Genomic DNA, 23,128 nt, shown 5'->3' with positions numbered 1-23,128 from the left:
TTAGGTACATTATCAATATAATAGTTAACTTAAATACATATATCTGGGACATTTTTGCCCTAGATTTAATTATCACCTATTTCTTTCATGAGGAACACAACACACTTGAATAGAAATAGGTGTTACCGCACTGTGAATAAGTTGCTGCTGTGGATCAAGGAATATATTACTCGATAGACTCACTGCCTTAAATGTCACCACCCTCCCACTGAATATAAATGAAGTTGGAATATCTAATGAAGCTGCTTCATGCTTGCAGCTGCAAATGAATGAAGTGAACCTGATTCGCCTTGTAGATGAGTTTAGCTTTCCAAAACTTGACAGTCAGAGACTTTTTCCCAGTGTGACAATGGCTAACACGAGGGGATATAATTTTAAGGTGATTGGAGGAAGGTATAAGGGGGATGTCAGGGGTAAGAGTGGTGGGTGCGTGGAACGCACTGCCGGCAGAGGTTGTGGGGGCAGATACATTAGGGACATTTAGGAGACTCTTAGATAGGCACATGAATGATAGAAAAATAGGGAGCTATGTGGGAGGGAAGGGTTAGATAGATCTTAGAGCAGGATAAAATGACGGCGCAACATTGTGGGCCAAAGGGCCTGTACTGTGCTGTAGTGTTCTATGTCCTATGTTCAACCTCGTCTCTGGCTGCTGAGTGCACAGTGTTGGAATGATGTCTTCACGGCATTGGGACTTTATGGTGGGAATGCGGTTTACAAACAGGAAAACCTTTGAGAGCAACAATTTTTCAGCATGAAAAGAATCCGCGGTTGGAGACAAAATTGACGAGATCACAAAAAATAATTAAACCAAAAAAACATCCATTTAACTTCTAATTTGCAATAAAGTGTGCATGTTTGCAAGATAGTTCTTAATCACATATTGACCCCAGGAAAAGAAATGGCTTTCATATAAATTGGGGCAACTTTGGGAAAAGTTACATTGGCTGTATTCTAGTGATTTTTCCCTTTGGTACTGACACAATAATTAGCTGGGAGTTTTTCCTAAAGTTCAGGAGTTCCATGCAGGCCGTGCAAATGTGATTGGAATTTCCACACAGCTGATCGTCCCTGTTCTGTCCACTGGTCACCTCCCTGCGCCCTCATCGAGTCCAGTGGTGGAACAGTAACCTCAGCACTGACACTGACAGCTGAATCCGTGCCAGGTTCAGGGACTCCATTCATTTAAATGGCGAGGAAAGGCTGCAAGGTCAGAGGGAAGGTGCACGTAAGGGACAATTTTTTTTTAATTTAAATGCATTTAATCATTCTTAATTGTAAATGTTGTTATACTTTTTAATACATTCTTAAATGGTGTGTTTAATTTTTAATAGTTTTGTGTTGTTGCCTCACAGAGACCTGGGTTCAATCATGACCTCAGATACTGTCTGCATGGAGTTTGCACATTTCTCTGTGACTGCTTGGATTTTTCCCGGGTGCTCCAGTTTCCTCCCACATCCCAAAGACGTGCAGGTTGGTAGGTTAGGTGGCCACTGTACACTGTCCCTAGGTGAGTGGTAGAATCTGGGGAGGGGGTGGAGGGGTGTGGGTTGACGAGAATGTGGGATTGATGTAGGATTGGTGTAAATGGGTGGTTGATGGTTGGTGTGGACTCGGTGGGCTGAAGGACCTGTTTCCGTGCTGTATCTCTCCATGGCACTATGAATGTTTGTGAGAGATTCCGGCTCTTTGACAGCTAAACCAGTTCCCGAAGGATTTCTGGGGGACTTGTGATCACCAAGGTCCTGTGCTGCGCGGCTCTGGTCCCTGATGATCTGGTTAGTCTTTGCTGAAGTTTATGCCAGGTGTCCAGCTCCTGGGGGTTTAACAAGTTGGTGAGATGTGGCATCATTAATGTCTGCCTTTGCTGAGATACGAGAACAATGTCAGGGGTCCGTCCCGAACCTTCACTGTCAGAGGGCAGTTTGACGGAGGACCTTCGTCTTCTGGATGCTGAGTGTGAGGTCTGTGCTTCAGTCAGTGATGGAGTCCAGTCTCTGAGTGTGTGCAAATGCATGTTGTAGCTCAACTACTGAGGTCTGGGTCACATCAGCAGAGAGAGATGCATGTGAATTGAAGTTACTTTTGTAGGTAAGGATCAAAGCTATGTAATGTTGTTAGAATACAGAGGCTACATCAGTGCATGGTGTTTTGTAATTTTTTGTAATTGTAGTACTTTTTATCCTATTATTTGTAGTGTTTTATGTTGTATTAGTTGTAGAGTTTACTTGGTTCTAATACATTTGGATAGTGTGGCGTTCAAATTCATCTGTTGATTATGCATCTCATGTTATTTTTTTTATATTCCCCTGTTATCTTGAGGAAGGAAATCGCTGAGCAATTTACACTTGGAAGCAATCTACCACAGATGCTGGAAATCTGAACTATGTTGGGAATAATCAACAGCATTCATCAAATTCTTGATGAATTTTATCCCACCAAGGCATGTTCGGGTTGTACTTAGAGAATATGTCTGAGGGACAACTACAGTAAAACTCCAATAATCTGGCATGCTCAGGACTTTGGTAGTGCTGGACTGGCCAATTTTCTGGATTACTGGATGTTATTAATACTCTAACAATCTTTTGATTCACATTTTCAGATATTACACAATTTGATAATAAATTTTCCAGGGAACCAGGTAAGTTGAAAGAGAGTGCGGGTACCAGGGCCCAGTGAGTAGAAAATAGGTGTGGGAACAGGGGTCTGGGGGTTGGCAAGGGAGCACGGGAACTGAGATCTTGGCGAGTTAGAGGGAGTGCAGGAACTGGGGCCCCAGTGAGTGAGAAGAGAGAATGACAAACGTTACCCAGTGAGCCAGATGCCAAACCATTGGGATTTCTGAATAGTCAGGTAGCAGATTATCGGAGTTTTACTGTACCTGTAACCCAATAATTTGAGAAAACATAACTTATTGGCTATTTTACATTATTGCTTGGCAACATGTGATGACTGAATTAGATGCATCTCATGTTATTTTTTTATATTCCCCTGTTATCTTGAGGAAGGAAATCGCTAAGCAATTTACACTTGGAAGAAAACTACCGCAGATGCTGGAAATCTGAACCATGATGGGAATAAACAACAGCATCTGTGGAAAAAGAAAGAAGAGTTGACGTTTCTGGTCAATGACCTTTGATCAGATTTTGCGTCTGGCCCCTTCTCACCAATGCCTGTGTTTGAAAAGACTGGCAAACGGCACATGAGGGTAATGTGCAAATCACACAAGTATCCAGTCTAGATGACAAGAGACAACATAATTACACCCCTGAATTGTCCAGTCATCTTTATTAATCCGTAAGTATGGAATGCTAAGTGTACAGAACTCAGGAACTTAAGATAAATATCACTATATCCAAGAGTATATCAAAGACAAAATTGTAACCATTTCCTTATGCTACAATCACAGTTTGACTTGAAATAAGATCAATATTTAGTTTTTCTGTTCCACCTAAGTACCTTGTGTATAAAAGGAACCCATGATTCGGTTCCTGTTGAGATTGTAAGGTTTTCTTGCCTATTTCTCTTAATTTAATGTCCTGACATTGAGAATCAGTTTTATGACTTCTCTCCTTTCTGCTGCCCAAGCTCAGATTCAGTAGGCTGAATCTAACACAGTACTCGAGCTAGAGCTTGCTCACAGTGCCAGCCTTGGATTTCCACAGTAAAACTCAGTATTCTGTTTTCTTCAAAGACTAAACAGCTCACAACCAAACCATGTCTTTTTCTACCTGTACTTGATTCAAAAATATTCAGTACTCCTCCCATTTTCTTTGGATTTTGGACACCTTGCTCTCTGTTTTAACTGTCATGTCGTAGTTGTGTCTGAAGTTGTCTAGTTCCTTAACTTCCATGCCTTTACACCCTTACTGTTGACATACAGCTTTACTCATTTCTCCTTTCCACACTCAAATGTCTTTTTTGGAGGTCACTGCATTCCCCTAATGATATTCTTCAGCTGTTTTTAAGCAGGATTTCATCATTTGTTATTTATTTTCTTGTACCGATTAAGTTATTCTCCATGATAGACCCTGGCAAAAATTTATTCTGAATATTTTAGCAGGAATCCTAAAATGCATTCAATTTTCAATGGCTGGTTTGACCTCTTCCTCCCACTGCATTGGTTTCTTTATGTTTTTCCAGCCCTTATCAAGAAGTCCTGAGTTTGCTGGACTGCCCTATCCTAGATTACATCAGATTTAATCAAGTTACAATTGTTGTTTCATAGGATTGCAAATACTTCTATTTCTGAGGGCCTATCTATGTTGTCATTGTACCAAATCAAGGTAGCTCAAGGTGTTCCATCAAAACTAGAATAATGTCCACACCAGTACTGGGGACAGACCCAATGGCAAAAGGCTTTGGATGTTTCAGCAAAACCTCGAGTGCAGTGAGTCATCATGCTCTCAGAGATCTATGAAATCAGGTTATAGATCATAGGGCATTAATAGTTTTATTGTTCTGGTTAAAATCCCGATTGGAAGCCTTCCTGTTCCCATACAGCTTACATCACACCTTCTTGCTGGAAAACTCACCTTGTTCCAGTAGTTTTATTATCTGATTGGTTACTTAAGTCATAGGGATACAGCACATAAACAAGCTCTTTGGCCAATGAGTCCGCACCGACCACCAAGCACCTACTTTTACACTAATCCTACCCTAACCCATTTTATTTTACCCACATGTTCATCAACTGCACCCCTAACGCTACCCAGATTCTACCACTCACCTACACACCAGGAACAACTTAGTGGCACACCAACCTACCAAACCACGTGATGTGGGAAGAAATCAGAGCACCCAGGGGAAACCCACACAGACACGGGGAGAACGTGCAAGCTCCACACAGACAGCACCAGTGGCCGGGATTGAACCTGGGTAACTGGCGGTGTGAGGTAGCTAGCTGCGCTGCATATGGTGAGTCACTCGTCCTCTTACTGCTCCAGTCCGTCCTGACTGTACCCTCCCCAAATTCTACTGATTTGCCATCTTGAATTTCCCAGATATTACCAGCACTTGTGTCACTATTACCCTATTAGTGAACTGGAAAGAGTGAATAAATATGCATTTTAGTTCTTCTGAATATTATTATATCTTTATCACAGTAAATTGAAGCACCATGGCACTGTGGGTATACATGGAGCTTAGATTCCACTTCAGATGAAGGGTCTTCACCTGAAGCATTAACCAATTATGTCTCTTCTCAGATGCTGATAGATTTTCTGTTTCATTCAGCAAACCTATTCAATCATTTTCAAATGCAGCACGGAAGAGATGCACTGAACCAAACAATGTCACAATGTCAACTTCACAAAATAATCATGAGGTTGAAAGTAATGCAAGGCTTGATCTGATACCTGTCTCTTCACAAGCAAAATGGCTTGCCGAGCTTTCTTTAGAAAGTTCCTTTGAGAAGGGTGATTCAAAGTGGAAGTTTTAGTTGTTCAAATTACAAATAAATGTACACTGCTTCCCTTCCCCTCAAAACTGACCTTGTATTTCTAATCATGAGCTTGTGTCTTCAGCAAGGGAAACTGATGGTGACGATGGCCTTTTCAAGAGCCAGGCCACAACCTATCCATTTAAAATGGTGCCATCTTTTGATAAAAATCATTCAGTGTTGTGAAATCCACTGCTTTCTGTGTGGTTGAAGGAAGTTGCAAGGTCAAATGGATTTACACAGTACTCCACAAAATAATATTTAACCTCATGTTTGCACACAACACCATTTTAACCATGTGCAATATATAACCCCATCACTTGCATCACCCACAACTGTGATTGTCAATCCACAATTAATTTGTCATTAATTTGCAATTAATTTGTCAGTCCAAGAACGTCACTAACAAAATAGGAGATTATTTCAAAGAAGTGATGTTCTATTGGCCTTGGTTTACAAAATACATTTAAAAATACACTGTGGCCAGAATTGATTGAAGGAATGATATCTGACCTTTACCCCTTTCTCTCATTCTGTGGCCTATTCAGAAGAGGTAATGTTTAAGTCAGATCCACTCCATAGGAAACATGTCAGTGTGAACAGCCACAGTATAAATAGAACCACCAGAATTCCAGTAGTGGGAAATTCCAACACTTCTCATCATATTACATGAACTATGTCTTGGAATACAAAACCAATCAAACACTGCTGAGCAGTGTGGAAACTGGATTTCACGAAAGATTAATTATTCTGGGAAAATAAATAATAAGAGAAAAAGATTAGCAATAGGGGAAGGGCCGGGAGTTGATGAGAATGTGGGGAGAATAAAAAATGGGATTCGCGTAGAATTATTGTAAATGGGTGTTTGATGGTGGGCCCAGCCTTGATGGGCTGAAGGGTCTGTTTCATTGTTGTATGCCTCTATGCCGCTAACAATTTCACCCTTAATTACGCATCTTTTCTCCACTGAAGATCTAAACATGGAAAGTACCATTTACAGATCTGCAGCTTTGTACAGATTGAATATATGTTAATACCCAGCAGATTTAACTCCTGAAACCCGCTCCCATGAGATATAGTGGCAGCATTTGAAGCAGTTGTAACAATTGCATTCTTTTTGATGCATAAAATACCGACTTCATTTCCAGTCTCTTTTGCCCTTAAGCTAAGTGGCTTATTTGGCCATTTCAGAGGTTGTTAAGGATCAGCTACAATGCTGTGACAGGGTCAAGGTGGATTTCCTTCCCAAAAGGCTGTTACCAAGTATCTAGTAGCATAGCACCCATTACTGATTGCACTTTTGAAAAAAAAGTTCCAGATTATTAAAATAACCAGAGTTAAATCCCCTGGTTGATGTGTTGGGAATTGAACGCATATCTTTGGATCATCTAGCCTAGGCTGCTGGATTACAAATTCAGTAAATTAACCACAGTGCCACAAATGCCACATTCATGAAAACTATAATTTGGCAAAAATATAACATAACATTTCTTTTATATTTCCAGTCTTTGGTTGAATACTGTGAATGGGCGTGTCAAATGAATACAACAATTGGTTAAAGTGATCTTCTCCCCAACTCAGCATTCTCTGACACAACTCAAAATGAAGGAGGAAAAACCAAAGGAATATGTAATAACACCCCTAGATAATGAAATGTTAGGATATTTTCTGCTATTTACGAAATAAGTTCTTTGTGAAGTAGAATCAGAAATAGAACGAGAAAGGAACAAGTTTTCCTCCCCACTGAGCGTGGATAACCTCACATTATACTCCTAGTTCCTTGGTAGTGTCTCCCTGTCCAGACAGTGGAAGGAGAACGGGAGTAGTGCAGATGGATCTGTACTTTGATGGTGTTCCTAATAGATCCTCTCTCAGGCCTATCCAGTCCACATTAATCTTTCCCAACAGAATTGAAAACAAAAGTACTTTTGGTGTCTATCTTGTACTTCATGGTTTTGAGTCCAATGTTGAACTGCTCACCAGAGGCTTATCCCTCTGTCTCTGCCATTTGTGATCCCTCCTGGTACAACTTATAGGAATTTGGAATACTCTAAGAGCAAGTGACACCAGATATATCAATGTAGAAACAGAATAAGAGGCCGTGCAGCCATCTGAGTATGCTCCCCCATTCAATATGATAATGGCTGATGTTTCATATTCTGCACCTTGTTCCTGCTTTCTCCTCATATCTCTTGATCTCTTTAGCCATAATAAATATTTCTAACTTATGCTCAAATATATTTAATGATTTGCCTTCAACTGCCTTCTGTGGTAGAGAATTCAACATCTTTGCCAGACTTTGATTGAAGAGATTTCTCCTCATCTGTTCTGAATGGTTTACCCTGTAACCTTAGACAGTGATCTCTGGTTCTGCACCTCTCCACCATCAGGAACATCTACCTGCAACCGGTCTGTTTAGTTCCATCAAGATTTTATAAATTGCAGTGAGGTCCCCTCCCATTCATCTGAACTCTAATGAATACTAACCCCCATCTCTCCTCATACTTCAGAGATGATATGCTAGCCATCAGTGAGGTGAACCTTTGCTGCACTCCCTCCATAGCAAGAATGCCCTCCTTCAGATAAGGAAACCAAAACTGCACACAGTACTCAAAACCTTGTGGTCTCACCAAGATCCTGTGTAATTGCAGCAAGACATTCGTGCTCTTGTCACTAGATCCTCTCAAATATGAAGGCCAATAAGCTATTTGCCTTTGATGATTAACGTAAACATGCAGATGCAACATCAGTTACAAAGTGTGCAGGATTTGTCACGGGATGTCACACACCTGTTTTCCATTTCAGCTGCATGCATCAGTCTAAATAATAATGGACTTAAGACTTTGATGGAGAACTGACATCTTACCTTTCCATTTTGCACAGTCAGCTCAATACACAATAGCCTCACAACCTCGCTCCCTTCACCGTTCACCATATAAAGATAAGTTGTGCAAACAATTTGTTCTTGTCACAAAGCTATTTCAATTCTATGAGTTATTGTTGCTAATCCTGTAAGAAATCAGACAGATTTGACTCCCCTAACCTTGAAAGTTGAAGCTATAACTATTTTTATGAGACAATTTATTGTTGTGTGAATGAGCAGCATGCAGCTAAAGGGAGAAGGTAGAGGAAGGATTTATTGGTAGCCTTGCAGACTTACTTGGGAAAGTTTTGCTGTATCAAGATTTGAAGAGTACATCAGCATTGCATTTTCATATGAAATACTGTGTCTCAAATGTACCATCAAACTTCTGACCTTTGTAATAATAGTTGTAAAAATATAACTAGCAATTACAAATTTATTGCACTTAAGTTCCAAGTTACACATCACTAAGAAATGATAAGCTCAGGCTGTATATCATCAGTGGGAAAGCTATTGTAATTCAGAGCTTGAACCAGATATATATAAACCTAGGTTCCACTGTACCACCTTAACTTTGTAAGCTGCCTTGACTAAATTAAACGTTGCATGACATTAATATTCCGATAAATTTCTAACCATTCTTTGCCATCTGAGGCCTTAGTACCAAAAAGCCAGGTATTACCAGGAATGGGAAAATCAAGTCGCTATCTGTTACCTTTTAATGGTGGTCTGTTATCAGCTGAAACACGTGATGTGAGTTGGCTGCTTTGACCAAATCCTGTCCCTTCATACTATGTCTCATTCAGACATTCAATGAGGTGCCACACAAAGAGTTATTGCACAACACCTAATGGTCTGAGGGTAACGTAATAGAATAGCTAGAGGATTGGGTAACTAGTAAAACAGTTAGGATCAATGGGTTATTTGCAAGCTACAACTAGTGGGGTGTCACAGGGATCAGTGCTGGGTCTTCAGCTATTGATGATTTATATTAATGGCTGAGATGAAGGGATCGAGTCTTTTATAGTCAAATTTGTTGATGGTACAAAGAGAGATGGGAAAGCTATTCTTTCTATTACTCCTATTTCTTTTGCTCTTACGTAGTCAGTTCTCCAGAGATGGATAGGATACAGTGCAGTGTGAATACCACTATATTCTGCATCCTGTTCTCTTTACTACCTCGATGTACTTATGTATGGAATGATCTGTCTTGAAATGGCATGCAGACAAAAACTTTTCACGGTATCTCGGTACATGTGACAATAAACCAAGACTAATTCATGGAAGTGAACCTTGGACCTTTTCTGTCAGTTTTCTTCCTATTTGTATCCTGGCTTTTGTTGCAATTGTGACAATTAAATATTTTAAACCATAAGACAGCATAATTAAAGATTAGATGTTTTTAACAGAAGCACCTAAGGTTGGAAACCTTTGGCTTAGTCCTGCAAGGACGGCGCACAACAGCATGGACATTTGTACCCTGCATTTCAATAGCAGCCTTGTCTATTCCAGAGCTAGGGCCAGAATTTGAGAGAGGAGCTATACTCACAAGCACAGGTTGTTTTACTATCCCATGTTGGTTACGAACAACTTGCATAAAGAATAAAAATAAACAATTTGAAACAAAAAAATTCTAAATATTGTAAAAACTAGATCAGAACAATTAAACCAAATTTTATTCTTTGTAATGTTATACCTTGAAGAAGTTATTGTGATGGCAACTGAAAGGTTTATTTTGTAATTGTATATCTTGTTGATATGGTGGATACCTTCAGCACCCTTAGAGCAGGTATTACATAATTCAGCGAAATTCCTAGGAATCATTTGATGTTATTCAACTTAGTTTGTGAGATGCACCTCAGCAAACCTGGGAAACATGGCTGAAGTGTTGCCACTCATAGTATTCGTATATGAACAAACCAAATAACCATAATGTGTCTTTTGCAACTCATTTCAGTGAATGTTTCTCAGAGCCACTAAAGAGAAGAAAAAGGTCTTCCATTCCGTGTATCTGGGCTTTATTCACACACTGATGCCGTGCCAATGAAAACATGTTCTCTACATTGTGTTAAAGACTCATTTTAATAAGACAACAGCTGTTAGTTTAAAAATTTTTGTAGTATATAAATGCGAATGTTTCATATTTTGATTCCATGTGTTCATTTTAATGGTAGGATTTTATTGGTATAACAGCAACACACAAATTTTACATATAAATCAATAAACAAAACTTTTGTGTGGTTAATAGAAAAAGGATGTGGTATACCTCTGAGAGAAATAAGCTACTTAAATATTATTGGAATTTTCTCTGATTGCTCCATCCCATCACATCCCTCAACTTCTGTCAATTACCTTTTAACTGAGGTTTTCTGGCTTTCTTTAGTTCTCCAAGTGGCTGATTTTATACTCAACGAAACAATCCTTTGAAAAAAAATCAATGAATTGCACTTTGTAGATCTTGTTACAGTACTACTAAAATGTAACTAGAAATAACTACAGAGCAAACTCAATCTAATTGTTAGATTATTAGTTTGTGTGTTATTATTCTAACTTTATCTTGGGTTTGTAGTTTTAAAAAAAATCCATTAATAATCCTAGAACAGAAAAATAAGGCAGAATGAATAGCATTACTTTTGTTATATTAATTAATGGTGATCACAAGATATTTACTTCAATTAACTTTTCCATTAGAAAATTGGACCATAACATATTGGCTGACATCATTTGTTTTAATTTTAACGTACAATATTTAAATCAATATTGAATGATAAGGAGACAGACAGATTAAAACAGTTAAAATACCATTTTCAAATACATCCCTCACACAACTGGCAAAACAGCCAGCCCCTTAAATGAATAATTTTGCTAGACATTATTTGTTTTTCCAAAGTTTTGGGCACAGATCTCCAGATCTAACCACAGTTTAGATGCAATGTTGGAATCTTTCAAGTGAAGGCTATGCTTTTGAAGTTACACTCCTTAGAGAGACATTCTTATTATTCACTGACTCATTGTTTGTTTTATTTGTTAATTCACACGATAAGGACGACCTCTAATTGGTTAGAACTAAGCGTAGACAATGCACCTCCTGAAAGAATATATTCATTGATATATGCCCAAATGTTGTATCTATTACTTCGAAGTACCACTTTATCTGTTCATCTCTGTTACTGCTTTCATTTCAAATACAGATAAAGGTGAACCTGTTGTGGGCTTTAGTTTATTTTGAGCAGAGAAGTTGTTTTCTTTTTTTGATCCTTGTCAGTGGCTTTTCTCAAAAAGTTAGTAAATGTGCGGTTATAAACCTACATGCCTGTTCCTTGGTAAGAAATGCTAGAGGTTACTTCCTTGCCTAACAGACTCCATGCAACATTGTGCCGATATGTATTATGTATTGTATATTTCCATATTGTTCACTAAATATCTTTTCATATTGAAGCAGCACAAATAAAGCACTTACCAGGTGAAACCTTCCATAAAATATTCTGGCCCAGATTGTTGTTAATGAGGGATGGAAAATGCACCTCCCAGCAAAAGATATTTATTGACAAAGTAAATTAAGCAGCAAAGCCACAATATTGGACATTAATCTTGAATCTTTCTAGGGGATGGACCTTTATTGATGTTGTTTACAGTCAGATGTGGTTCCCAGTGTGCCGTGGTTGATGAGATCGCCTCAAGTTGGCAGGGTAGCCAATCACATTAAAGAATTCCTATTAACTATAAAATAGGAAGGAGAAAACATGACTTCTAATGAATTTTTAAAATATTTTATAACACTAAATAAAACTTGGCTCATATACATATGATTGTTAGCTGAATATTAAAAACAACTACTTAATTTTTTTCAATTTTAATGTCAAAAGGGAATCCAATTACAAAAGATAGTTTTTTTTAGACCAGGAAGTGGCTTTGAATGTCATTAAAAACATGCACAGAAAAAACAAGCAAGCATTCTACTACAGCAAGTAATTTGGAAGGCAAGTTAAAGTTTGGCCTTTACAGCAAGACATAAGGAATACAGGAGGAGAAATGTCTTGCTGCTGGGGTTTGGTGAGACTGCCCCTGAAGGACGGTTCAGTGTTCTTGCTGGAGGAAAGCTATCAAGGAGGGCATGCAGAGAAAGATTGTAGATTGATTATCAGGATGAAGTGGTTGCCTTCTTCGGAAAGACTGAACAGAATGAGAATATACTCCCTTGCATTTGTAAGACTGAGCGATGATCTTGCTGTAACATACAAGATTAAGGGGGACATGGCAAAAGAGATATTGAGAAGGTGTTTCCCCTGTGGGAAAACCTAAAATTAGTGAGCAGAGATAAAGGGACACCCAGTTAAGAGTGAGATGAGCAGGAATTTCTTCTCTCAGAGGGTTGTGAAGTTCTAAAGTTCTTTGCTGAGTCCCTTAGTGATCTTATTGAATGGCAGAGCAGGCTCATGGGAACAAATGGCTTACTCCTGCTTCTATTTCTCATCTTCTTGGCTGATTTAGACCTCATTCATCTGAGATCAGGATAGAACCCAAGTTCCTGGGACTCTGAGGCAGCAACACCATCTACTGCATCACTCTGCCTCCCATTGAAGTGCAGCCATCAGTGCAGATAAAGATAGCCCACGGGATTTAACATGGAAGTTCAGGTGATTCAAGTTTCCTCTACAGCCATAACAACTTTTTACAGAGACTACTTTAAGTTTTTGTTAAGTCAGCTGATTTCAAAATATAGGATCACAAAACAGAGGAGCCTCTTGAGAGAAGGTTTTCAATCATTTTTCAGGTGAAGCACTTTAATCAAACAGTTCACCCATAAAACTAATAATAAATTGTCTGTGGACCGGCAGTTAAAGGAGTGGAAATAGCGATCCGTTTATCAATATTCCGTGATCTGCCCGAATGTCACCCCTCCCCTCCCACTTTAGAATCACGGCTGTAGGGGAAGGTTGAATCACCTGACCTTCCATGTTAAATCCCACAGGCTATCTTATCTACAGGACAGGTGGCTGCACTTTCAATGGGAGGCAGTGATGTGATGCAGTAGATGGTGTTGCTGCCTCAGAGCCCCAGGAACTTGGGTTCTATCCTGATCTCAGGTGCTGCCTGTGTGGAGTTTGCACGTTTTTCCTGTGACTGGGTGGGTTTCCCCCGGGAGCTCCTGTTTTCTTCCACCTCCCAAAGATATACTGGTACGTTGATTGGCTACTGTAAATTACCCCTTTGTGTAGGTAAGTGGCAAAAACAAAACAAAGAAGAGTTAATGGGTATCTGAGGGTACCAAAGATGCAGGGCCTCAGGGGAGAATGGGACTGTTGGTATGATTGGTGTGTGCTGGAATCAGCATGGATCTGATGGTCTCTTTCTTTGTTGTAATAATCAGCTATGCATGGAACTCCTGAGACTTCTCCGTGTCATGGTAAGATAATGAAAACTCCAGTTGTTTCATCGTCATCACATCCACAAAATCCAGGTCCTATTGTCCTATACCCTGTTGTTGGCAGAATCTCAGATGGTGACGAGGAGGCACACAGGAGTGAGATAGATCGGCTGGTTGAGTGGTGTCGCAACAACAACCTTGCACGCAATGGCAGCAAGACCAAGGAATTGTGGTTTTCAGGAAGGGGAAGTTGGGAGAACACACACCAGTATTTATTGAAGGGTCAGTGGTGGAAAGGGTGAGCAGCTTCAAGTTCCTGAGTGTCAACATCTCAGAGCATCTATCTTGGGCCCAACACACTGATGCAATCATGAAGAAGGCACCTCTGTGGCTCTGTTTCATTAGGAGTTTTGAGGAGATTTGGTACGTCACAAAGACCCTTGCAAATTTCTACAGAATATACGGGGGGAGAGCATTCTGACTGGTTGCATCACCACCTGGTATGGAGGATTGAAAGAGGCTGCAGAGGGTCGTAGACTCAGCCAACTCCGTCTATGGGCACAACCCTCCCCATCATCAAGGACATCTTCAAGAGGTGGTGCCTCAAGAAGGTGGCATCCATCATTAAGGACCCCTCACCATCCAGGACATGCCCTCTTCTCATTACCACCATCAGGAGGTGGTACAGGAGCCTGAAGACCCTCACTCAACGTTTCAGGAACGTTCCCCTCCACCATCAGATTCCTGAATGGTCCATGAACACTACCTCGTTATTCCTTTTTTGCACTTTGTTTTTCTAACTATAGTAATTTTATGTCTTGCACTGTACTGCTGCCGCCAAAACAACAATTTCACGGCATATGTCACTGTAATAAACCCAATTCTGATGTTGTCATTTTATACTACAGCCTCAACATCAAATATAAATTTACACTCAACATTTAGAGAAAGAAACATCTTAATATAATAATAATTCAGTCGATAGACTGAAATACTAGGCCAGAAATTTCTGTAAAAATAAAATTCATGTTATTATTAATGTTTGAATTATCCATTGACTTGTAGCAATGGATTATGGATATAACATTTTTGTGAGATAGTTTGCATCTCGCTATGAATTTCCAGAAATTACCATATTTGCATATTGACTGCCAATTAAACTGGCTGCTGAAGGTCGGAACTGGTAGTTAACAATGTATTACCTTTTTAATGATGACATTTATGTTGCAGTAGTGCCACAAGGCTGTACATTCCAGACTGTAACATAAAAGTTTCAGTACTACATAACATTTGTCAGCATGTATCACCCAAACCTTAAATAGAAAGCTGCTGATTCTGTTATGATATTCAAGGTTACTTTCTATGAAAACCATCACTCTTTTACTAATTGGTGGTTGTGAGACATAATAAACTGCCCAGTTCAATTAGAGTAAGCACAAACAGTAGAGACATAGGAGACTGCAGATCCTGGAATCTGGAGCAAAAAACAAATTGCTGGTGGAATTTAACTGGTCAGGCAGCATCTGTGGGGGAAACGGACAGTCGATGTTTTGGGTCCACAGATGCTGCCAGACCCGTTGAGTTCCTCCAGCAATTTGCTTTTTTTTTAACTTACAAATAGTAACAGTTTGGCAAAGACCCTCTGGTCTATTCTGCTTAACCGACACAGTTATATCTACGTATCACAACACTGGCACTTCCTAACTCACCCAAAGTTAGAAGGCATTGCTCAAATATGTGTGTGTCAGCACAGACTAAAACTTATTACACAATCAACCCTACAGATTTCATATTTCATTCACATCAAACTACTTCAATAAAAATAGCTAAGCACTGCCATTTTAATGCATTGTGATTATTTTCCACCAAAATAAATAATAATGACAAACTGCCTAAACCACTCAATTAAGCATTTTGAACAGTCATTTTCAGACAAACATTTAAGCCCTTTCAGTAGCATTGGATAAAGTGGGAAAACTTTGATTGGATGCTGTGTATTCTGTTGGAGTACAAAGGTGACAGAGTGCCTCAGCGCTGAAGAGTAAGGACTTTTCTGGAATGCATGGTTTCAGAGCCCGGAGTTGGCACCAAGTTTTGTATAATTCCAGCCTCCAGGATGTTTCTTTTGTTCTGGTGACATTGTTGAATGTCACAGACTAGAAGAGTAATGTGTCCTGACGCAACATTTTATTTCCTAGTCAACAACACCAAACACATATTAATCGCATATTCATCTCATTTGGCAGTGTGGGACCTTGTTGTTTGCTGTGGGCTCTGCCACCTTTATCTACGGGACAGTTGGCTGCACTTCAGATCAACCTTACCAAACAGTAATTACCCTGGGAAATTCTTAGAGCGTGAAAAGACGCTGTCAGGCGCCGTTAAAAAAATCCCTTGAAACGTGGCGATGCTGAGGGATGACATTACAGGGAAGTAGATCTTCAGAAGGAAAGTTCCACCGACCAAGTCTACACGGGAGCAACCGCCAAGACTTGAAAAAAACATCTCCACGGTCAGGGCGGCTCACAGCGGCGAGTCGACGCCACTTAGAGGTAGCAAACTGATCTCCAGGTATCTCCCGCGGAGAAGGAGCTACCAAACTCCAATCAGTGAACCAGCAATAACCCAGCGTGGTCGCAAGTGAGCGGGGAGCGCACCGCCGGGGTGACGAGGTAGAAGGAGATATCCTCCCCCAATTCAACTGGTGGGGACCCCCCCTGCTCCAGCGGTGTGAAATGTTACCGTGGTGCGTTGCTATCTGCCTGCTGGTTCTCGCTACATCGCTGGTTCTCCTCAAGCTGTACTTCTGGGCTGGTTGGAAGGTTCCCAATTCCTCGCCAGTGGAGAGAGGCGAGGGAGTCCCGAAGCTCATCTGCAAATCTTCAGCCCTCGCTACCCACCTGCTAAAAACCTGCAAGACCTTCTCCCTGGACGTGGACTCCCGGCTGGTGTGGAGGGAGTGGCCGCACCTGCAGACGCTCCACAGCGGCTTGTGGCCCCGGGCCAGGGGGCTGTGCTTCCTGCGGGAGTACCTGCAGATGTCGGACCAGGGTCTCATCGCCCTCGACTGGGCGGTCAGCGGGTCCGGGAGCCCGAGGCGAGTGTCCAGCAACTCGCCGGCTCCTATCTTGCTGTTGATCCCGAACTTCCTGGGGAAAGTGACCAGGGGTTGCTCCCTGCTCTGCCTGCTGGCCTCACGCCACGGCTACCGGCCGGTGGTCTTCAATCGGCGCTGCCACAACCGGGTGCCGCTCGCCACTTGCAGACTCCAGCCCTTCGGGGAACCGTCGGACTTGCGGGAGGCGGTCAGCTACATCCGATACAAGCACCCGCTAGCCAAGTTGTACGCAGCGAGCGAGGGCTCCGGCTCGGCGCTGCTGCTCTCCTACCTGGGCGAGTGTGGCTCTTCCAGCTACATCACGGCGGCCGCTTGCATCTCGCCCATCTTCAGGTGCCAGGCTTGGCTGGAGACAGAGCCTCTTGGGCTCTACCGCTGGCTCACGCTGTTATATCGGAAAACCACCCTGAGCAGGTAATAAGAGACCGCAGATGCTGGAATCTGGAGCAAAAAAAAAGGAAAATCAAGATGCTCGAGGGACACCAGTCCCAAACGTCGACTGTCCATTTCCCTCCACAGAAGCTGCCTGACCCGCTGAGTGCTTCCAGCATCTTGCTTTTAGAACATAGAACATTACAGCACAGTACAGGCCCTTCGGCCCACAATGTTGTGCTGACATTTTATCCTGCTCTAAGATCTATCTAACCCTTCCCTCCCACATAGCCCTCCATTTCCCTATCATTCATGTGCCTATCTAAGAGTCGCTTAAACGTCCCTAATATATCTGCCCCCCACAACCTCTGCCGGCAGTGCGTTCCACGCACCCGCCGCTCTCTGTGTAAACAAAAATCCCCCTTATATCTTCCTCCAATCACCTTAAAATTATGCCCCCTAGTGTTAGCCATTGTCGCCCTGGGGAAAAGTCTCTGACTGCCCACTCAGTCTATGCCTTATCATCTTGCACACCTCTATCAAGTTTAGCTTTGCTAAGCGGGTGAAGGCAAGCTTTGCTGGGAATCATTCCTCGAGATGGTCTCTGTCTCACTGGAGGAAGAATTGGGCATTGGTTTATTACTGAGTGAAAAGCTTTTGTTTGCGTGCCATCCAGGCAGATCATTTCATTGATTGGGACATCACACACAAATGACATCACACACAAACAGGATAGCAGATCACTGCCAGGAAGTGAGCAAGAGATACAAGGTAGTGGTGGTGTTTAAACAGCACTGAAGTGGGGCCAGTTAATGAATAGAGAGGAGCAGTGTGGTGAGATTTCAAATCAAGTTGGAACTGGTCAGGGGAACTGTGAGAAATGGATGGCTGGAAACTAGGGATCTGAAACCACATTCATCAGCTCAATTTGGCTGCAGTGGCTCAAGCAGCATGGTACCCGATACATCAGCTCCGCCTCTCTCTTTCTGCAGATGCTGCCTGGCCTGCTGATTGTTTCCTGCACTTTGTTTTTATTTCAGATTTTCTGCATCTGCTTTTTTTTTTGCATTTAGACGTCAATAACTAACCAAGAAGTTTCCAATATTAGTTCCATTTACTTCCTTTGTAACATCACCAATCTGTTCTGATGCAGTCTCATTCCTAAATAGTCTTAACCTGAGCACAAGGATAGAAACATTTTAGCCTGAGACAAAAACATAATATCCAAAGCTAGTCACTGCTAACCTGCACCATCACTGTAAGAATACAAGCCTGATACTGTTCAAACCAGTGGCCAAACACATCTATTTTCCACCAAAGGGTGGGAGATTTCCCCATTCTTTGAGACCACAAGACATCCAACTGTCTCGCCAGTTCAAAATTTGGCAAGCAAATGGATCTTGGTAGTTTGGTGCTGCACTCTGTTTTTGCCCATTGGACCTTTGGGAAAGCACAAATGCTCGGGATTTCTTCTTTGGCAAACATTGGCCACAACATCCCTAGTTTATTTGTCTGATCCACCTGGAGGATAGCAACTTAGAACCCAGAGAAGCAGTTTGAAATCTGGAAAACAGTAAATGCCAGAAATACTCAGTGGGTCAGGCAGCATCTATGGAGAGAGACACGAGACTGCGGATGTTGGAATCTGGAGCAACACACAAATCTCTGGAGGAACTCAGCAGGTCAGGCAGCATCTGCGGAGGGAAGTGGCATTTCAGGTCAAGACCCTTCATCTGAACTGACATAAATTTTCTCACATCTTTCTGTAAGGGACTTGTATAAGGAATATCAACTCCACTTGAAAAGTCAAGACAAGGCTATCTAGAAAAAAAAGGATGGTATTACATTAGAAGCTTGGAATGCTGACAGAAAAAAACAGCAAGTATTTGGAATAGGAACACTAAAAAAAAATCAGCAAATGCTGATCATGAAATTAATAAACAGGTAGAAAATGGAGTAAGAATACGAAAACAGCTTTTGATAAGTTTCAATAAAGGGAGAGATTAGAGAGAATAATAATGAAGTTCAACACAGATAAATGTGAAGTAGTATATTTAAATATGGAATATAGGGAGGTCACATTACTTGGAAAGTGTGAATCTAGGTGGGTAGAGGAACGAAGGGATTTTGAAGTACAAAGACATCAATCACCACAAGTTGCAGCACAGGTTAACATGGCTAGAAAAAGGCAAACCAAACACAAGGGTTTATATTTAGAGGGAAAGAAATTAAGATTAAGGATCCACTCCTACAGTACAATATACAGTTCTGGTCATATTACAAACAAGATATAGAAATATAGAAGAGATGCAGATGTTTACAAGTATATCACCAGAAAGGTATACAAAGAAGCATCCTGACCTGAAATGTTAACTGCCTGCTTTTCTCCATTGATGCTGCCTGATCTGCTGAGTTCCTCCAGCATCATTGTGTTTCTCATCTAGATTCCAGCATCTGCAGTCCTTTGTTTCTCTATGCATCATTGATTATTTGCATTGCCTAAAAAGTTTGGATGAACATTTAGTAAGCCTTGTTTAAATACACAATACCTAATCTGGGCTATTTCATAAAGTTTTAAATAAACTTAGTTGAATGAAGGAGAGAGGGGTGAGCAATCAAGGACACCAGCGCCAACATCCATCAGTATGCTATGCTTTTGGTCCCAAAGATCAGCTTCCCAATTCTTTGCATTCTCTCCTTGGGTTGAACATTACATTCTGGTGACTAAGGTTGACTTTAATACTGGAGATGCAATCTGGCAAGTATGGTGTTGTAGCAAATCATCCAACTTGCATCAAACTGCTATGTCATAATGTGGTTTGTCTTTGTTTATTGCAAATTCAGTGTCACATCACCTCGTTTTCCTTTCCAACTCACTTTTAACTAAAAACAAATGCATTAATCTTAAATATTACAAAATGCAGCAATCTGCTCATGAATTTCACAATCATTTTGCTTTCATTTCCAGGTACACCACTGTTCTTGGAGAAATAGTAGATATGGATAAGTTATTCAGGAGCTGCACTCTCAGGGAATTGGAGGAAGTGCTGTTTTGTCAGCCAATAATTTGAGTTGGGCATCCTACTGGGAAAAGAATGATCCATTGAGGGATGTGGATGAGGTTGCAGTTCCTCTCTTATGTATTTGTAGCAATGATGATCCATGCAGAGGCAATCCAGAGATCTCAGTGCCTTTTGAGTTATTTGAAACTAACCCCTATTTCTTCCTTTTGTTAACCAAACATGGAGGACATTGTGGCTTTTTGACAAGCAGATCCTTCAGCTGGAGCCACGAAGCTTTACTCGAATACTTCAAATCAGTTAGTGAGTTTTTCAAGGCTGAGGAAAGGACAAAGAGTGCTTATCGAAGAAAAGTATCAATAATGTCCTATAAACGAAAAGGTATTACAACCCTCAAAAAGGAATTCACTTGTTCTCATAATATTCATGACATTTTTAACTGGCAAAGATCATACACAAGATGAAAATTGCTTTTGGTAGCAATACCCAAATAGAGAAAACAAACAGAATTATTAGATCTAAATACATGACAGTTGCTGTACCTATTTTTAATGCATTTTAATGAATTATGAAAATTAATGTGAAGCATTTTGCTGAATTGGATAGAGATGTACTAAAATGTACACAACTGGTTTAAAGTTACACCCTTTTGTACAGCTTTTATTATACTCGTACTGTTTACAAAAGGTCATTAATTTGTATGTACTAAAGATCATTAATATGCAAAATATTTTGTTTCTATATCTTGCAGTTAATCCAAACCATACAGCAAGTTTTGAACTAGTGAGGGAAATGCAGTTGATGTGACATACAAGGACTTCCAAAAAGCATGAGATAAAGTACCACATAATAGGATTTGTTATCAATACAGAAGACAATGGAATAGCAGGAACTGTAACAGTAGGTATATAAAAATATATAATTAACAAGAAACTGATTGCAGTAGTAATATATTGTTTCTTGGAGTGGAAGGAAATGTACAGCAGAGTTCCCCATGGGCCAGTATTCATTATATTGATTTTGAAGAGCAGGACTTCCAAATGACAAAACTTGCAGGCATGGTTAACCTGAAGACAATAATGTAGACTTCCAGATGCTGGTGGAATGGATAGTTATATAGATGTTGAAATTTAATGGCAAGGTGTGAAACTTTATATTTTTATAGAATGAGGAGATTTAAAGTTATGCCCTCTTGTTTATAAGGGGAACATAATCAGTGCAATCTGAGGGTGTGTATGCAAGATCAGAGAGTGGTTAAAATGCATATGGGATCCTAAGCATTTGAAATAGAAGTATTGAGTACAAGAGCAAGAGGAACTTATTAAAACTGGTGTGGCCACAGCTGGAGTCTTCTGTCCAATTCTGAATGCCATATTTTAGGAGAAGTGTAAAGGTTTTGGAGAAGGTACAGGTGAACTTTACCAAAATGATTCCAGGGACGAGGGACTTCAGTTATGTGAATACACTGGAGAAGCTGGAGTTGTCCTTGGAACTGAAGAAGTTGCAAGGGGATCTGAGAGAGGTATTTAAAATCATGAAGGGTACAGGTAAATAGAAGGGTATTGGGTAGAGGGGTCAAGAATCATAAGACACAAAATGAAAGTGACCGGCAGAAAGTGACATTAAGAAAAAATAATATACAGCAAGTGTTTAGGATTTAGAATGCACTACTAGAGATATTAATGGAGGCAGATCCAATTGCAGCATTCAGAAAAGGAGCTGGATGAGAATCAGGAAAGAATTTGCAGGGCTATGGGGAGAGGGTGAGGGAGTGGGACTATAGGGATTGCTCTAACAAAAGATCTAGTATGAATTGTTGCAGTTTTTGATGTCTTGGTTAATCTCCACATTGCACTCCTCCTAGGCAATAATAATTACAATCCAAACTCTTGGGAAGCTACAATTCTGGTATAGGTAGTTTATTTTCGCTTATGTTCTTGGGAGAAGGATTTCTGACATTCATGACTAATAGTGAGCCTCACAGAATACAGTGAAGCAAGCATGAGTATCCTTTATGGCTCCTTAAGAAGATTAGCAATTCATTGTTCCTTCCCTTCATATCTAGCTCACATTCCAGTACTCTTAACAACAATGTTGATAAAAAGAGCTTTGTGCAATACGGAGTGAAGCGAGATTGTTTGACATCTATTAAATACTTAAAAGAATAAACGTCATAAATATCCCTTTTAAGTTTTCTTGAATAAATGCCTTATCAGAACAAGATAAATGAGAACTTCTGAAACCAAAAAACATTCTGGTCACCTCATTACAGGAAAGATGTGGAAGCCATAGAGAGGGTGCAGAGGAGATTTACAAGGATGCTGCCTGGGATGCGGAGCATGTCTTATGATAGCAGGTTGAGGGAACTCGGCCTTTTCTCCTTGGAGAGACGGAGGATGGGGGGGGGACGGGACCTGATAGAGGTGTATAAGATGATGAGAGGTATTGATAGGGTAAGATAGTCAGAGGCTTTTCCCCAGGGCTGAATTGGTGGCCACAAGAGGACACAGGTTTAAGGTGCTGGGGAGTAGATATAGAGGAGATGTCAGGGGTAAGTTTTTTTACTCAGAGAGTGGTGAGTGCGTGGAATGGGCTGCTGGAAATGGTGGTGGAGGCTGATACGATAGGGTCTTTCAAGAGACTGTTAGATAGGTATATGGAGCTGAGTAAAATATAGAGGGCTATGGGTAAGCCTAATAATTTCTAGGGTAGGGACATGTTCGGCACAGCTTTGTGGGCCAAGAGGCCTGAATTGTGCTGTAATTGTTTTACGTTCTATTAAACAACTGTTATTGATACAAGTATATATTATGAAAGGTACAGATAGGGTAGACAGCTGGTCTTCACATGCACCCTGCGTGTCCCCACCGCACCCCCCCCCCCCCCCAGAATGGAAATGTCAAATACTGGAGAACATAGTTTTAAGGTGAGAGGGGGAAATTTAAAA

At 40.8% G+C, this 23,128-nt stretch overlaps 1 protein-coding gene across 1 annotated transcript; it reads left to right on the top strand.

Moving 5' to 3' along the window:
* Positions 1 to 14,579: 14,579 nt before the first annotated feature.
* On the top strand, positions 14,580 to 20,645 carry LOC127581148 (protein ABHD15-like). Its single transcript, XM_052035183.1, is given in 3 exon segments — positions 14,580 to 17,203; positions 20,130 to 20,221; positions 20,224 to 20,645. Coding segments are annotated over 3 exon segments (1,311 nt in total). The 5' UTR covers positions 14,580 to 16,406.
* The last annotated feature ends 2,483 nt before the right edge of the window (positions 20,646 to 23,128 follow it).

The sequence above is a fragment of the Pristis pectinata genome, chromosome 21 (assembly GCF_009764475.1).
Source record: "Pristis pectinata isolate sPriPec2 chromosome 21, sPriPec2.1.pri, whole genome shotgun sequence".
Classification (NCBI taxonomy): Eukaryota; Metazoa; Chordata; class Chondrichthyes; order Rhinopristiformes; family Pristidae; genus Pristis; species Pristis pectinata.
The sequence above is the reverse complement of the archived record's forward strand: the minus strand, read 5'-3'. Positions and strand labels throughout refer to the sequence as shown.